This window comes from Dinoponera quadriceps, unplaced genomic scaffold (assembly GCF_001313825.1).
Source record: "Dinoponera quadriceps isolate SergipeBrazil2010 unplaced genomic scaffold, ASM131382v1 scaffold179, whole genome shotgun sequence".
Lineage (NCBI taxonomy): Eukaryota > Metazoa > Arthropoda > Insecta > Hymenoptera > Formicidae > Dinoponera > Dinoponera quadriceps.
Genome location: NW_014554529.1, coordinates 404,558 through 420,637, shown reverse-complemented (window position 1 = coordinate 420,637; position 16,080 = coordinate 404,558). Strand labels below are relative to the sequence as shown.

At 43.6% G+C, this 16,080-nt stretch overlaps 1 protein-coding gene across 1 annotated transcript; it reads left to right on the top strand.

Moving 5' to 3' along the window:
* The first annotated feature begins 36 nt into the window (after positions 1 to 36).
* Positions 37 to 7,194, top strand: LOC106751750. The gene is made up of 12 exons (XM_014632804.1): positions 37 to 211; positions 278 to 422; positions 580 to 762; positions 2,126 to 2,232; positions 3,019 to 3,115; positions 3,193 to 3,256; positions 3,678 to 3,918; positions 4,832 to 5,015; positions 5,305 to 5,395; positions 5,479 to 5,634; positions 5,740 to 5,823; positions 6,856 to 7,194. Exons 1-12 carry the CDS (start codon positions 37 to 39, stop codon positions 7,192 to 7,194), a joined length of 1,866 nt encoding a protein of 621 aa, XP_014488290.1.
* The last annotated feature ends 8,886 nt before the right edge of the window (positions 7,195 to 16,080 follow it).

Genomic DNA, 16,080 nt, shown 5'->3' with positions numbered 1-16,080 from the left:
GTCGGCACGCGGGTGACGCAGCGATGAAAACGCATCATGAAAATCGGCTCGCTATTCGGTCTTTTGTCGCTCGTCATCGGCCAGGTGTCAGCCGGCAAAGAGAACATTATGACGATCGCCAGAACGGAATCTTGGATATCGCCGGAAGACTTCGCGACGATGATCGAGAAGTCGTTTCGCAATTCCAAGTGTTGCAACATTTATCTCAGCGGTTGGTTCACTCACGCGTGCACGCGCGCGCCTTGAAATTGATTTTGACCGAATGTCATCGTTTCAGAGCCAATCCATAGCGTGGAAATGTTGTTCAATCAATTCAGGGAGACGTATCCTCACGATTATCTGTTGCGTAGAAAAACTTACGAATGCCAAGGGTATTTCTTGCTGGGGCCGACGGACAAGGAAATAGAGAGGGCGATGAGCAAGTAATAAAAAAAGAAAAAAGGGAAAATACATCTCGATAAACCGATACAGAAAATAATGACGTTGCACGTCGTCATTTTAATTGCGCGAAACGATAAGTAGTTGGAAGCGAGCGGATTCTCTTACCGCGGCTGAAATACGACCGTATTCACCCCGCAGAGTACCCTCGTCTATTTCGACCACAGAAATCCTCATTATCGTGGACGGCGAGCTGAGAAACGACTCGAGGATCTTCAACGTCTCTTTGTATGGGAGTGCCAACGCGAACGTCGTGTCACGATCCGGCATTTGGACTTTGTCAGAGAACTATCTGGACCCTCGATTTTTCTTAAAAGTGGACAGGTAAGAATCAAGATGAAAACGATCAGATCTGACGGTAACTTACCCGGCAAATTACAATAAATTATCCGGTAATTTTGGTAAGCTGGAAAAATGGTAGTTTAGAAAATATTACGGAAATGAAAGAATTTTCGTGCAAAGCTCAAAAGAAGCATTTGGTTTTTCGGATAAATAAAACATTTTATTTAACTTAGATTTTCCATAAAATATTTTGATACTGTACATTGATATATCATATGGTAATTAAAAAAATCATATCATATAGTAATTAAAAAAAAAAATAGTAATTAAGTATACACTAATTAAATTAAAAAAAAATACATAATAATTAAGCATACACTAATTAGGAAACTAGATATAGTAATTAGAAAAACTTAAACAAATTTTTTTATTAGGACTTTCAAAACAGAAGGTCTTAATCTGTATTTTTTATATTGTTACACCGTTTACAGGTTTTCGGTACATTTTCTCTATTATCATTTCGTTGCTGTTTCAGTAACGAAACGGTGATATATTTATAATTGAAAATTTTTATTATAAAAAATAAAAAAAACAAAAACATTAAAAATTTTAATACCTTTGAAGGATTGTAAATAGTTCCTTTTTTTTCATCTGAAAGACATTTCAGATATTATCAGATACACAATGTAGGGAGAATGTTCTTTTATTTTATGCATTAGTGCGAAAAACATAAGTACAGTCTATTTGTGCACGAAACTATCAAAAACAACGAATTTGACTAAAATTACTGTAAAATTACGGTAAGATGGTAATTTATTAATATGAAAAATATAAAGATGGTAATTTATAAATTAATTACCATCTTACTGTTATTTTATCGTAAGTAATCGTCATTTTAAATCTGACGGTAATATTACATCTCTAAGTAAGGATATCAATTTTTGCAATCGAATCCTTAATTTGATGTCTCCTGGATGTTGAGTACGCGTTAGCATACGTATGTGTGCGTGTATGTGGTCATTCGCGAAAAAGTTGCAATGCATTTTCTCGATAAGTTTCGCATGTCGTATCCAATAGAAAAACATATCTCTTGAAGATCACTAAAAAATAAACTCTCCCGTTAGACACGTGCGTTCCGAAATTGATAAAAATGATGTTGTAACTTTTTTGTAACCGATCACATACACACACCGTTTCGTTACCATTGAAGTGTGACATAATAAACTACGACAAAATCTACGCGTGATATATCGAAATTTTAATTAACAAATACCACATACCCTCTCAGCGAGTCTCGAGCCTGTCGCTTGAATGTTCTGTAAATATCAATTGTTTGTATGCACACATATATTCGCAGTTACAGGGAGTTGAGGAGTGAATTCGGTATGATTAATCTGAAAGGCAGGGAGTTGAGAGTGTGCACGTTTTATCGGCCGCCCGTTTCCTATCTCAACACGACGATCAAGAAGATAATACACGGCACCGAGGAAGATGTTTTTCTAGCGAATAATGGTAAATCGGGATCTGAATATTTCATTAAATCACTTTTATCACGTTCGTCCGCCTATCAAGTGATCTTTTAGCTACTTTTAGCTAACCCGGGCGCGGAATTCCACCGTTGTGCGCACAGCTTTGTCACTGATTGCACGTAATGGATAGTAGCAGCGCGATCGACGTTTAACCCTTTGCACTCCAGCCTAGTAATGCATAGAGGCTATTAGTTCCAAGTACATACCTATGATGTAGAAGAAAAATAGAGTCGTTTCAATAAAACAAAATTTTTATTTCTTAGCTATTTTATAACAAAACATATTCTAACTTATATTATAAAAGAAAAACATAAATTTTAGGACTTAAAATTTCTTAAAGTGCCGAGGCAGCAAAACAACCATGTCGCCGCTACGGCGACAGCGGAGTGCAAAGGGTTAATATCTCACACTGTGCAATTCGTTGTATATGCGTTAATATCTGTGTGACGTAACATCTGATGAGTTAGATTTAGTGAGATTTATATTTATACGGTTAAAAAGAAGCGAATAAACTACTTTTTAATAACGACAAGCTACCTATTGAGTCTCAATGTAAGTGTTAAAAGAGAGCCACTATATAGTGGCGTCTCGTACTAAACGATCGTTTAGCGGGGAGCCGTTATAGTGACGTGTAATATCTAGTGTCGAGTTAAAAGAAAAAGAAAATATCAGGTCTGACATTATATTTGTTTTATCTTCGGTGCGCAGGCAGCGAAAGGAAAAGAACCGACAAAGCGACTGGTGTGACGATTTGATCGTATATTTGCAGACGCGGAGAAGGACGGGATAGAGGTAAAAATATTTCTAATACTTGCGGAGAAGTTGAACTTCACTTGGACGTTACGGAAACCAGGAGGAGCGTACAGGTTTTCAACATGTCGTTATCTTTCCGTTACATCTATCACGGCCGACGCGCTAATGTTAAAAGCAACGTCAATTTCAGGTACGGACGACGAAACGGAACACAGTGGAACGGTGGCATGATCCAACTTCTGCGGGAGAGAAAGGTAGGGTTAGCGAATGGGATGAATTCGAAATATTGTGATACTAAGAGCTTGCAAAAGTTCGTCGAATTTTCAGCGATATTTCTTTTATTAATAGCAACGAAACAGCATGTGCCATTCCGAGTCGAAATTTTAGTCCGACATTAAGTCTAGTTTAGTTTTCTTTACGTTAAAACTTCAAGTCTTCTATTGTGCTTCTTTGACTCTACAAATGAGAAATTACTGCTGTTTTCTCCATTTGAAAATGAAAATTTAAACTCCGCTCTATTGAGACGCACAGATTTGATTACAAAATTTCCCATTTTCCCTTCGTTTTTACATCCTTCGAGCGTTGCCATTAAGGTCCAAGTGACACAGAGACCAAAGATCGGCAATTTTGTTCACCGCGATTAATCGCAATTTTATTACCGCCTCGTGTACACAGATCGACATGGCGTTCGCGAGCATCTGGCTATCGGAGGATCACAATGCGTTCGCGAACTTGTCGGAGCCCTGGTACCAATTGTTCATACATTTCCTGGTGCCACGACCGAAGGCAATCACTAGTTTCTGGGCGCTCACGAGGCCCTTCCCGCTGGAAGTCTGGATACTTCTCGTAATTGTGTTGCTGATCAGCAGCGCCTATATGTACGCGCGCGCTAAAATCGATCGGAATTTTCCGAAACGTAAGTCCGAAGGATCCGCGCGTCCGCTCGACGATATCCGCTCGGCGGATCAAGCACAGCCGATACGTGGAACTCGATATGTCTATTTTTTGCTCTTTATGCCCCCACAAATGCAGACTACGACTGACGTCCCCTAAAAGTTCCGTAAATTGCGCCGAACGAAATTATAATGATAGTCGTGCACCTCTAATGCTTTGCTCATGTAGATCCGCTCGATAAAGCTCGACCGCGGCTATAAATATCGGTCCGTGAATGTGCACACTTAGGACTAACAACTCGGTAAAGACTGTGCGCTTATTTTGTACATTCAAGAAATTTTTTATTCATTTATCCCCCCGTAAGCATTGGATTTCGGCCGCGGAGTCCTGAAAACTAAGACGGAGTGTCCCAAAATAATCGAATGCGGAGTGCACCGAGAGATTCTTGCGGCATTGAAAATATTTGTAGTTTTGAGAAAAGCTAATGAAATATTATTTATATAAATTATTTATGGAAACGAGTTCTATTAACAATAGTAGGTAATTCAGATATTATACTTAGCTGTGTAGTGAAATATTTAGTGAGATAGAAGAAAAATATTCCACATGACTCGGGCGCACGTGATATTTCGTGATTCCGCAGAGTGTGCATGTCGTTCCTGTTTCACGTCCAATTAGTACAGTGATTTCATTTAATTTCATTTAACACGCTAATTCGACAACTCGAAATAGATCTCATTTAAAAATGATCACTCGAGCGAATTTTTGATAAACGATAAATGGCTTCGTTCGGCACGAGGAATCTTTCGGTGCGCCTCCACAGGCGGAGGTATTCTGGAATACTCAGTATAAGATCAGCTGTACGGAATAATCGCGGGAACGACCGGAATCGTTGTGGCTGACAACACGACGGGAGATAAAATACGTTCTATCAGGCTTTCGCAGCTTCCTGATCACCATCACGGAATTGATCGGCCGCTTGTTGGGCACATGGGTGCCCATCAACACTGCGAACGCCCGACTCGAACTACACTTGTGGCAAACGGTGGGAGTTGTGTTGGTGACAGCGTACTGCAGCAGTCTCGCCGCGAGACTCGCCAGCTGGGAATACGAAGACAGGTGGAAAAATCACCTTCTTTCTCGTTTCTATATTACTTATTACTTTCTATATTACTTATTACGTTAGCGTGATATTCAGCAGCGAGAAATTCTGCGAAAACATAATTAACTTGTAATTAATATATCGATATAAATTCATTCGCGCACTCCTGGTGCGACTTTTTCATACGGTTCTCTATATTCGCTGTTTATTATATTCTTCTCCATTAGTTGCTCGTTCTTTCGTTCGAATGAACGACACGTCGAGGGGGAAAAACCCCCGTGGAAATTACGCGGGACTGTTTTGCAGGATCGACACGGTGCCTGAATTCCTCGAGGCGAATCTATCGTGGGGTCGGAAGGGACAAGTGCCGCCTTATCACGATTACTTCGATATGGACGTATGTTGAACAGCATATTCGTACCCGAGTCTCGTTTGTCCGTCTCGTTATCGTCCACCGTGACTGAAATGAACACCTTGCAGGACCCTTACTCGAGTCAACTACCATCGAGATACATTCACGTGATGGACGACCAGATGACGCATCGGCTGGTCATTACGGGCAGATATGCGATCCTCGGCTCGATCCTGGACTCGATCTTCTTCCCGGAGGATGATATCATGAACGAGGATCTTAAAGTGAGACGCGAGTCCCTATGCGTGACAAAGCATCGCGCATGTATTAAATATCGCTCGTTGTTTCGCGTATACCGGAATAAATAAATCGTGATCCGTGTTTATAAGGATTACAGGGTCATGAAGGATACTGTGGGACAGTTTTACTCGTCATTCGCCGTTCAGCCGTGGCTGCTGCATCCCGTCAACATGGTAATGAGACGCGATAATTGTGCACGATCTAAATTCAGTTCGCCAGTACGAATTTCCGGATTTCTTACGTGTCGGTCTTTCATTTCCGATCTTTCGTCCCATCTTTTAATTAATCCATTAAAGTCCATAGTTAGACCGGTAAAGTTGGCAAAAGAAACCAACCGCAAATAAGACTGGAACATGAAAAACCATATTGGATATATTATAAAAAACATCCTGCAGAAATCAGTTTTGCAATAAATTGTTATAAACAAATGTTTAAATATTGGCTGTAGAATAAAACTGATTGTCCAATCGATTCCATGGAAAAAGTTACGTCAAAAACATATATCACTTTTCCTCGTAGCGTCTTCCGTTCATGCAAAAAAAAATAAATAAACGCAACGCAAAGAACTGTGGCGCAAACGTGTTAATAAGAAATATTGCGGATACACGTTGGTATTGCTAGTGTTATTACATATCGAACAATAGATGATCAAGAGTAAAAAGTATCGTTATCGTTGGATCAGCCAAAGATTCGTTTCGGTTTTCAATAAATACATTGCCGAAATTGTGAGACACCTTTACTATAATAGTGTTTGCTGCGAGAACAATTAAAAAAATACATTAATAAAACACTAGAGGCTGTGTGAAAATTAACATACGGTGTGTGTGGGATTAGGACGCATATTTGTGGCAGATTTGATAGAAAAATGCGCGAATAAATACCCCATTTTATCCCACAGAAAGAACACCAATTCTGCGTAATCGTCACTTTATTCCGCCCTGTAATAAGCACGTAACTCGACAAATCGATCTCGATAGCGTTGAGCATCCTTTTCTACTTTCCCGTCAAACCCACATTTACCTTCTTTTCCCCACCTAGCGAGGTAGGGTGAAATAGTCACTCTCGAAGTGAAAGTCTACAGATAGCTCTCGGAATGTTTCTGAACGACTTTCGGGAGGATTAAGGCACTCGAAGGATATTTTCGAACGTACGTCCCGAGCAGGAGCCGTCGCACGATTAATCTCCACCCTTTCTTCGTCTTGCAGATAATGCTGTGGCTGAAGGAGGCGGGCATCACGAAGTTTCACTTGAGCGATGTCATCCGTCGTAGGGCAAGCTTCAATCTGCGTGAGGTTCTCAAGGAGTACGACGGTCACGACGGGACAGCACGGGTCCTCGGACTGATCCCGTTAGGCGCCGGATTCACCACGCTCGCCGTGGGCCTCCTGATATCCGCGATAGTGTTCCTTCACGAGCTGAGACGAGCCGCGGGCACGCGACCGATCCGCGAGGTCCTCCGAGAGGTGCGAGACAAGCGTGCGACATGCACGACAGTTAACATGAGGAAAAAAGTCTCGAGGAGAAGTCGAACTTGCGAGGCGTGATTCGAGCGGCGGAAGATGCTCGATTTGCACTCGACAAGCGAATCCGCCCAGCGTAAGACGAGAATACATCAATTTCATGAGCGGATGAAAGATCCGGGAAAAGAGATCAATATTTTACAAAAGTAAAAATCATACGATAAGTACGTAGAAAAATATTCAAACTCGTATGCAACAAGAAATATATGTGTAGTACATGAAAAATAGATGTTTCAAAAATTAATCCTACTAAAAAGTAAATGAATGCAATTAACCCAGTACTTAATTATATATGATGCAATTAACCCAGTATTTAATTATATAGATAAACACATGTGATATAATCTAAATGTTGCGATTTTTTTGCAAAATGTTAGAATTTATTAGTATTATTCATATATCATAAGCGAAAATTACTTAGTTTTTTTATCTACGGTTCATTATGTACATATGTTGGTTTATCGGCATGTATATAATAATTGATTAATTTTTACAATTAAGACATATGTATATTATTGGTTTTATTGACAAATGCTGAAATATCGAAGTGAGAAATTAAAGAAAAACTTAAATACTTGATATGCCCAGAGTGCATTTATTATATTACGTGCTTAGAGGGTTCTTTTATAAGAAAAAATATTTTTTACCTAATAATTTATATTTTGTTATGGAGAACAGTGCATGAGCGAAAAATTTCCTTTTTTGAAGAAATTAATTCTACGCATTAAAATGTACAAATTATCAAAGTTTCAAATAAATCTGAGGGAAGAGCGTTATACCGTATATTTACCAATGAAGCTAACACAGAGGCGTGCTCAACGCGCACGCTGACTAATTATTATTATACAGAAAAAATCTTAGTTCACATAATTAAATGAGAATCGGATTAAAATTTATTGACGAGACGATGTTATCTCTGTCATTGTCTAAACAACGCGTGATCTACGAGATGACAGTCGCGAATTGAAGCAAGCAATGATTCACATTGAGATCGAGATTGCTGCATCTATAAATGGCGGCGGCTCGTCGCAACTCTCTTATCACAGGAACTTTAATAAAAACGAGATTACCGTGCCGTAATAAGTCATATTGCTGCGGCAGAATTGAGAGTCAATCGGCGCAAGAGATAATTGATACAGCGTTTAGTTATCGATCGAGTCGCCGAGATACCGACTCTGCAGGTTCTCCCGACACGATTTATCTTCCATCGTTACGAACGAACGCGGTAGAAAAAGTAACGTGTCTCACGACAGAGCGCGTCGCGAGCTGCTTTACGAGGAGAAGAACGTCAGCTCGTTATAGACAAAAAAAAATCTATACATCTATACGTCCCCTCGCTATTTTTTACCCGCACGCGTCACGATTTATGATCCCCGATATTTTTTGTACGTAACGCCGCAAAGAGATCGTTGATAAGCCCCGGCAGCGATTTATGCGACAATGCGTACAATGTGAAAGAAAATATTGGAAAAAGATATTACTCGCCTCGTAAATTAATGAAAAGTCAGCCGAATCCTCGCGTTCGGATTCGCGACCACGCGAATAATATCGAATTTCATTAAATCCCACGCATGCTTCCCGTGATTTCCCGCGATGAATTTTTGATCGTCATGCGAGGCGAAGGAGCTAATTTCTCTATGTCTTAAATGAAACACAACGATTGGTCATTCAATAATATTTATAGTGTGATGTTATGAACAGCTGTCGTTGAGTGAGTTCGCGGTACGATCTTATCAGACCGCGGTTTCCTGTCCCGGTATAATTCCAGATCGTGCCACAAAAAGAGAAACGATCCCCTCGGCCGTCGTTACGTTCGATACATACACATACACGCATTACGCACACTTGACGCGATTCGAATATTTTTATTTGTCGTTCGCGCTGTCGAACGCATTATTACGCGGGCGCCTGGACACCGCCACCTCACATGTTTAAATAACGCAACGACATGTTTTAGAAACAATTGCAATTACAGGCTTGCCTCCATCGTTACGATTACACATCGAGCAAACGGTGACTGTCATCACGCACATGTCACCGCCAATTAGCGCGAGTTATTCATTAAAGTTACAATTTCAGAAATATTCATCCACCTCGAAGAGTTCGATCGCTCAAACTTGTGTATAAACGCTCCTCAGCGGTTATGCACACCGGTACTTCTCTCTCTCTCTCTCTCTCTCCGCACAACGATATTATGTAACGACACATAAGACGTCCCGAAGGCATTCGTCATAAGGGGGAAATATCTCGCGCGGGTCGCGCGCGGAATTTCTCCTTCATTTAGCCGTTCACGGCGGATTCCGGCGAGCCCCTCTCTCGTCCGGCCGCGGGGATCATTTTTAACGTGGCTCGCGTGATTCCAGGTCCGCCGCGCATCTTCGATTCGAGCTGGTTAGAAGCTTCGCTTGCGTGCGAAGTGAGCCTTCGCGCGGGCGCGCCCACACATACACTCGCGTGTACAGAAAGAGAGAGAGAGAGAGAGAGAGGGATTCCTCGACGCGCATGCACGCGCTCGCACAAGTGCCCGCTCGCTCGCCCGCGCGCGCACACATACACCTGTGCCCTCCCGCTCGCTATGTGGAGGACGAAGGCGTATGTAACGCGGCTCCAAGTACATAATACACAGCCATATATCCTTCTGTCCCGCAGCTACTCTCCCTCGACCCTGTCGCCTCTTCTCGGCTCCTCTCCTCGTTCCTTGGCTCCACCGGCCCTTTCCTTCTCTCCTCGCCCGTCACCCAGCCCCTTTTCGCGGCCCTCCTTACCGCCGCCTCCGCTGCTGCCGCCGCCACTACCACCACCTCCTCCGCCGCCAGCACGACCTAAACGAGATGACTCGCCGTGAGGACAGGACGGAGCTGCGGCGAGGCGGGGGGACGGCAGCGGAGCGCGATGAGGGGACCGGGCGGGAGGAGAGGCGAGGGTATCAGAGGCCGTCCGGAGGAGAAGGAAGAGAGCACAAAGAGATCCGCGGCCGCCTCCGAAGCTCGATCCATACGCGGCCGTTCTTCCTCGCCTCGAAATCGTTTCGCACCGCGCTGTAAATTGCGAACGCCGCCGTATCGCCGCTCTCCGTCTCGCCGTCGCTTGGAAAAGCGTACGGGGGGAGGAGGGGGCGCACGGGACACTCTACGTTCGCACGTCGATACGTGTATTTCCTCGAGCCCGCGAAAACGGACCGGCGAAAACGCGTCCTATTCGGCGCGGAAACTCACGAAAATTCATCGTTTTCTAAGCAGATTGCGTCTCTCTCTCTCTCTCTTTCTCTCTCTCCCTTTTCTATTTTGTGCTTGATCTGAGATGTAATAAATACGTTTCTCTCAGAAGACTGCAGGCGGGACCGACTACTTCGCGTTACGAATAGACGATTTCTTGATATCGGCTAAATTTTCTATCAAATTTTGGCTACCCGGTGAGCCAGTCTGCCTGTACAATCTATTTATGTTACCGTCTGCCTCGACGCGGGTTACCCGAGTGACTCACACGTGTTTAGTTGATTCCACCATATCGAATTAAAATTTGGGAAAAATCGTTTGAGGTCTCTGTATCATATTTTTGGCACATCTTGCCCGAGAGAATCGTGAAATGCTCTTCTATTAGTATTTTTCGACAATCATTATATATGTGTGTGTGTGTATGTGTGTGTGATTAACTCTGGCAATATGAGATGGGAATGCTGGCTATATATAGTGACATAAAAATAAAACTAAACTAAATTATAAATAAAGCTCTACTCGGAATGAAGCGTGCGCACAAAATTATTCACGCGACTTTGTTCTTTACTTCGTTAATTTTCCTTCTTTCGATTGATCGTACTTTATTATGCGTCTGTGTATCTATTTACTCTGTATCTACTTACTCTTACGTAACCAACCAAACCATGCTATGTACTAAATGGGAAATCCCAATGGCAATAAATATCTACTCTCTCTCTCTCTCTCTATCTATCTTTCTCGGTTTCAGAGGGGATTGGATTTGTAAAGCGTAAAAGAGAGCTGGTAACGTATTTGGCAGGAGTGGCAATTAATCCACGTACGTTACGCGCGACGACGTATCAAGCTACCGCGACGAGCGCGCGTGGATTATCAGCGAGAACTTCTTTATAAGACGCGTAAGCGCGAACCTACTCGTACTTCCGGTATCCGTCGTTTCTCGCGAAACTCACCTCGGATATTAAGCGCGCTTTGATGTTAATTGTGATATACGATCCTCTCTAGCCGGCGATGTATTTAGCGGGGGTATCGCAATTCCCGGCGCGGAGAGAGGCGCGAATTCATCTCGCCGACTGCGGCGGCCAATTTTCATCGTGACCCGCGCGAGTCGCATTTATATTAGAAAACGTAAAAAATCGCGGCTGCCTGCGCGTCCCGTCGCGTGCACGTTCCGCGGAGGCACGGATAAAGTAGATGTTATACACCTCGCACCGCACCTCCCCCCCTCCCCGGGTAGAACCGGAGGGAAGAAAATTCACTCCGCCCGTGCGCGGCGGAAAACGTAGACGTTTCTATTTTCGCGAAACAGATTATTCACGATTAAGCGCGCAGACGCGAGACATCCGTGCCGGCCGGCGAAAATACGCGGATTGCCTGTTTCTACTTCCCCCGTCGCGTCGCTTATTAATCTGCTCCCTATTTGCGACGAGCGCGTTGCGTGCGAAATCGAACAATATCGCGACTAAGCGCAGAGATGCCGTCTCGCGTCGGAAAGCGATAACGACCGGCTCGGAGGTGCACGGAGAACGTTTGATGGATTAAAAACAACGTGTAATTTCGATTTCGCGTTCGATATCGCGCGTCTTATTTTAACCATTTAGAGTTGTATAAAATTAATACAGTTGAGGAAGGAACGATTAGAAGATACATCCAGGTGACGGATGCAGAGCATCGGTGTCTCGAGGATATCGCAGTATCTCATTCCTAGTTACATTCCATACAACTCGATTCTGATTACAGCTGGCATGATCAAATATCGCCGACGATGGCGCGTCTCTCTCTCCCTCGACTTATTGGACGAGTGTGGTGTTATTTTGCAAAGGCTTTCGCGACGACCGCGCGAGAAGCACTCTTCGTGCGCTCGGTGAGAGAAGGAGGAAGTGACACCGCGAGCGGCTACGAGCGGCTGCCGATATCACGATCGTGATCGATGGTGGAGAATGTCTTTCGACCTATCGCCGCTTTCTCGCAACGACTTACTCACGACGATCTCGGCTAATAAACAGATTAACGTCTCGCAAAACGAAGGAATTACGCAAATGATTCGTTCAGGCGAGCGTAGATGAGAGACCTTTGTGCCTCTGTTCGACGGAAGAAGCGAGGAATGATCGCGAACGGCATCGCGCGCGAACTCATTTTTCAGAGGCGGGGGATGAGGGCTATTAGCGTTTCAAAACGAACGACTTTCCAGAGCGCGGTTATTGTTTTCGCAATGGCAAGTCTCGCGGGACGATTATTGAACGTGCTCAGTGCTTGCCGGTGTCTAGATAAAATTATCTAAATAATCATCCGGGTGAATAAATAGATCGTCTTTATCTTGATCTAAATGGAAGAAATGTAAAATATATTAATCTTCATCTTAGATTTAAAAAACGTGTTATCTTATCGAAAAATGATCTGAAATGATGTTATGGTCCACATTCCGAACTCACTTCTCGAGAAAATGAATGAAATAATATGGACCTATGCGTTGAGCCCAAATTAGATTAGAGATTGGAGATTAGATTTCAACGAATCAACACATTTTGCTTTTGTCTTTTTTGGTCTGTTCTTTTTAGCTGCACTGCTGAACTGGCGAAATTAAAAAGAACAGACCGTTTGTTTCAATGGATCAGTAAACTTTAAGTCCGTATCAAACTGTCGACTGTGAGCAATGATTATTGGTCTTTTTTGTTAGATCCTTAAATTTAGAGTGATTACGTTGGCAAATTACTTAACCGCTGTACAATTTTATGATCTGCGTGATTTTTATTATACATTTTTATAAAGTCTCTCAAGAAAACAACATCATCTAAAAAAATATCTAGATAAATAGCGTTACCTTTCTTAGGAGTTTTCTAAGCAGCGTTATTTACCTTATCTTTTATCTAGATAAAGCAAAAGCAAAATCATCTTCATCTTATCTAGGGTAAATTTTTCGGATATTCATCTCACCTTTATCTAGATACACTTGAAATCATCCAAGGCAAACACTGAACGTGCTAAATAATTCCGGAATGATTATTCTTTCAATGTCGTTTCGTTACGAAACGAAATATGAATCCTCTAAGTTCCCTACATACGTCATTCCCGCGGAGAAATCCCTCACGATCGGAGTATCGGCCGTAGATTAGAAGCTCGTTCGGCTCATCTAAGGACGGCCAGAAAGTTTCTCATTTGCAGCGGCGAACGAGCCGTCATTCCCGTCTCTCTCCTCCGCGTGTGAAATATGTAACGTAATCTTGCGCAAATGTAGTGAATTAACTACGGATATCCGGCGCTTGCTCGGGTGGTAGGATTTCTGACAAAGGACGTGAATTATAGCGGGCGCGTCCCGCACAACATTCTGGCAGACATCTCGCAGATGTTTCCGCGGCGATCACGCGACACAGGAAATTCACGTTGCCCCACCTCGGTGAGAAGGGGGCTGACCTGTACAGGTGTGAAAGAAGTTTCTCTACGAAAAGTCCCCTTTCCCCCGTCTTCATGATTAAATGCGCCAAGTGGAATACAAGAATATTGCTATCTGACTAACAAAGTATCGTCATTATCGATAATGGCTTGAATACGCTTGACGCTTGAGAAATGGATATCGCGATAAACCGAAGTTCGAGATTAATCAGACGACGAAGGAGGCCCGCAGCAGCGAGATATTCTCGCGAAATGTCGTCGTCGTCCGAACGTAACGCGGTACACTCGTCCGCTTATTACGCAAGTGACGAGCGAGTTTCACGGCTTCGCGAGAAGAAAGTCCGGTGCTATGATACACCGTTGTTTTACCCGAGCCGCGTATCTTTCACGCTGCCAATTGGGTCGCGTCGAACTGCGAAACCGCGCGAGGTAGATGGAAAAACGTCGTCGTCGCGGCCGCAGCGCGGACCTCGGTCGTCGTTGTCGTTGGCTTGCGGCAGGTGCTTCCTCGGGGACATCGCGCGAGATCGTCGTAAAAAAAATCCGTACAACCGGTAAGAGGAGAGCGGAGAGGGAGGAGGAGAGAGAGAGGGAGAGAGGACGCGTTGGTTCGAGCTTTCACGAGTTAAGTTAGATAGCCGGCATCGCGTACCATCTCCGACGCATATCGCATCCATTCGGACGACGACGACGAGCGTCTTTTTCTCTTCCCCGCGTCCTTTCTCCGCCACGGCCTCGCCGACCATTCTTCTCGTGTCCCACCTTCCTCTTTTCCCTCCGGTTCGAGCGCGTCCCTTACCTCTCTCGCCCCAACCCTCTCGTAAAGCGTCCCAAGCTCCTCGCATCCCGCTCCTCTCGGCCGATCCTTCTTTCTTTGCGCGCTGTGCGGTTCGCAAGCTACGCGAGCGACCGAACGAGAACTACGGCTCTCTTTCTCCGGATGGGAAACGACTCGATGCTCTTTCTCGAACCGACGACGACGACGACAAAGCGCACGAGGCGCTCGTACGTAAACGCGGAGTAATGAATTCCCTCGAAAAGCGACTCGAGCCCCGGGATCGCGAGACGCCCTTGAGTCTCTCTCTCTCTCTCTCTCTATTATTACCACCACTACTACTATTATTATTACTACTACTACTATATCCTTAGGAATCAAATTCTTAGAATACAATTTGACACTTACAGATTTAAATGTGACATTTTAAGAGAAACCAGGTTGTCATTAGACTTGTTTATTATCCCTATTCGTCGCACTGAATTATATAAAAAATCGTTTAGAGTAGCATCTGCTTATTTATGAATATATTGCCGGCTGAACTACGTTTTGTATATCTGTATGACACTTTGAAACTAAATTATATAATTATTAAAGAAGGGGGATTTTCTCCTCTTTCTCTTTATATGTGTATATATGTATCTCTAGATATGTATATGACTGCATGTCATGGGCAAACTACTGCATTGCATTCATCTTTCTTATTAGTCTTTCAGTATTAATTAGTGTGTAGCATTTTTTGCTTTCCTTTTCATTATTATTATCTCTCTTTTTCGTACTTGATCACGCTTGAAGGAATTTATTTCAAAACGTGGAACAAAACCTATCTCTCTCTCTCTCTCTCTCTCATGTTCAATAAATTGACAAACGGTGCTTTTATTATTCACATTCCACCGTATTACTTAATAAGAAAATTTAAATTCTCCCAACCTTGTAAATTTCTTTAGCAGAGTCAACTCGAGCGTACTCATATCGCGATCACCGCACACTACCTTTCGATATCCCGAACTTTACCGTTGAATGTTTGATTGTAACAGACTGTATACGGCAATTGGCGATTTCAAAATAGAAATGTCATCTTCTTCCTCGCCACTTTCAGCGGCGATGCTGAAAATTAGAAATAGATTGTCTCCGCGCGAGTCGATCGTGAGTACGTAATTATATACCGATCCCGTACGACGACGGGGGTTTTCGAAGCTCGCGACGTCTTTCTGCGCGTCTCAGTGCAACCGCATACAATGCGGAGAGTCACCGTACGGTTTCGGTATACGGCATTCGGCTTCGACGAGGAGAATCGGAGCCGGCGTCGTTTCCACCGCCGCGGACCGATCGAAGAGCGCCCTGACAAAAACCCACCAATGGAAGGGCCGGACTTAACGCGGTCGACGACGGTATTTGCGTCATCGCGGTGCTACGATGACATCGTGTAAACGATGACCTGAACTTGATTACTTTCCGTCACGTCAATTCGTCGGGCCCGCTTGAGTGTGACGGTGTCTCGCAATCGAGGATGAATTAAATTACCCCCCCCCC

What these genes read in the sequence shown, in the direction of transcription:
- LOC106751750 (XM_014632804.1), top strand. Translation starts at nt 37, where the DNA reads ATGAAAATCGGCTCGCTATTCGGTCTTTTGTCGCTCGTCATCGGCCAG. An exon ending in ATAGAGAGGGCGATGAGCAA is followed by an intron (nt 423 to 579) that starts GTAATAAAAAAA and finishes TTCACCCCGCAG; the next exon opens with AGTACCCTCGTCTATTTCGA. An exon ending in AACTTCTGCGGGAGAGAAAG is followed by an intron (nt 3,257 to 3,677) that starts GTAGGGTTAGCG and finishes TCGTGTACACAG; the next exon opens with ATCGACATGGCGTTCGCGAG.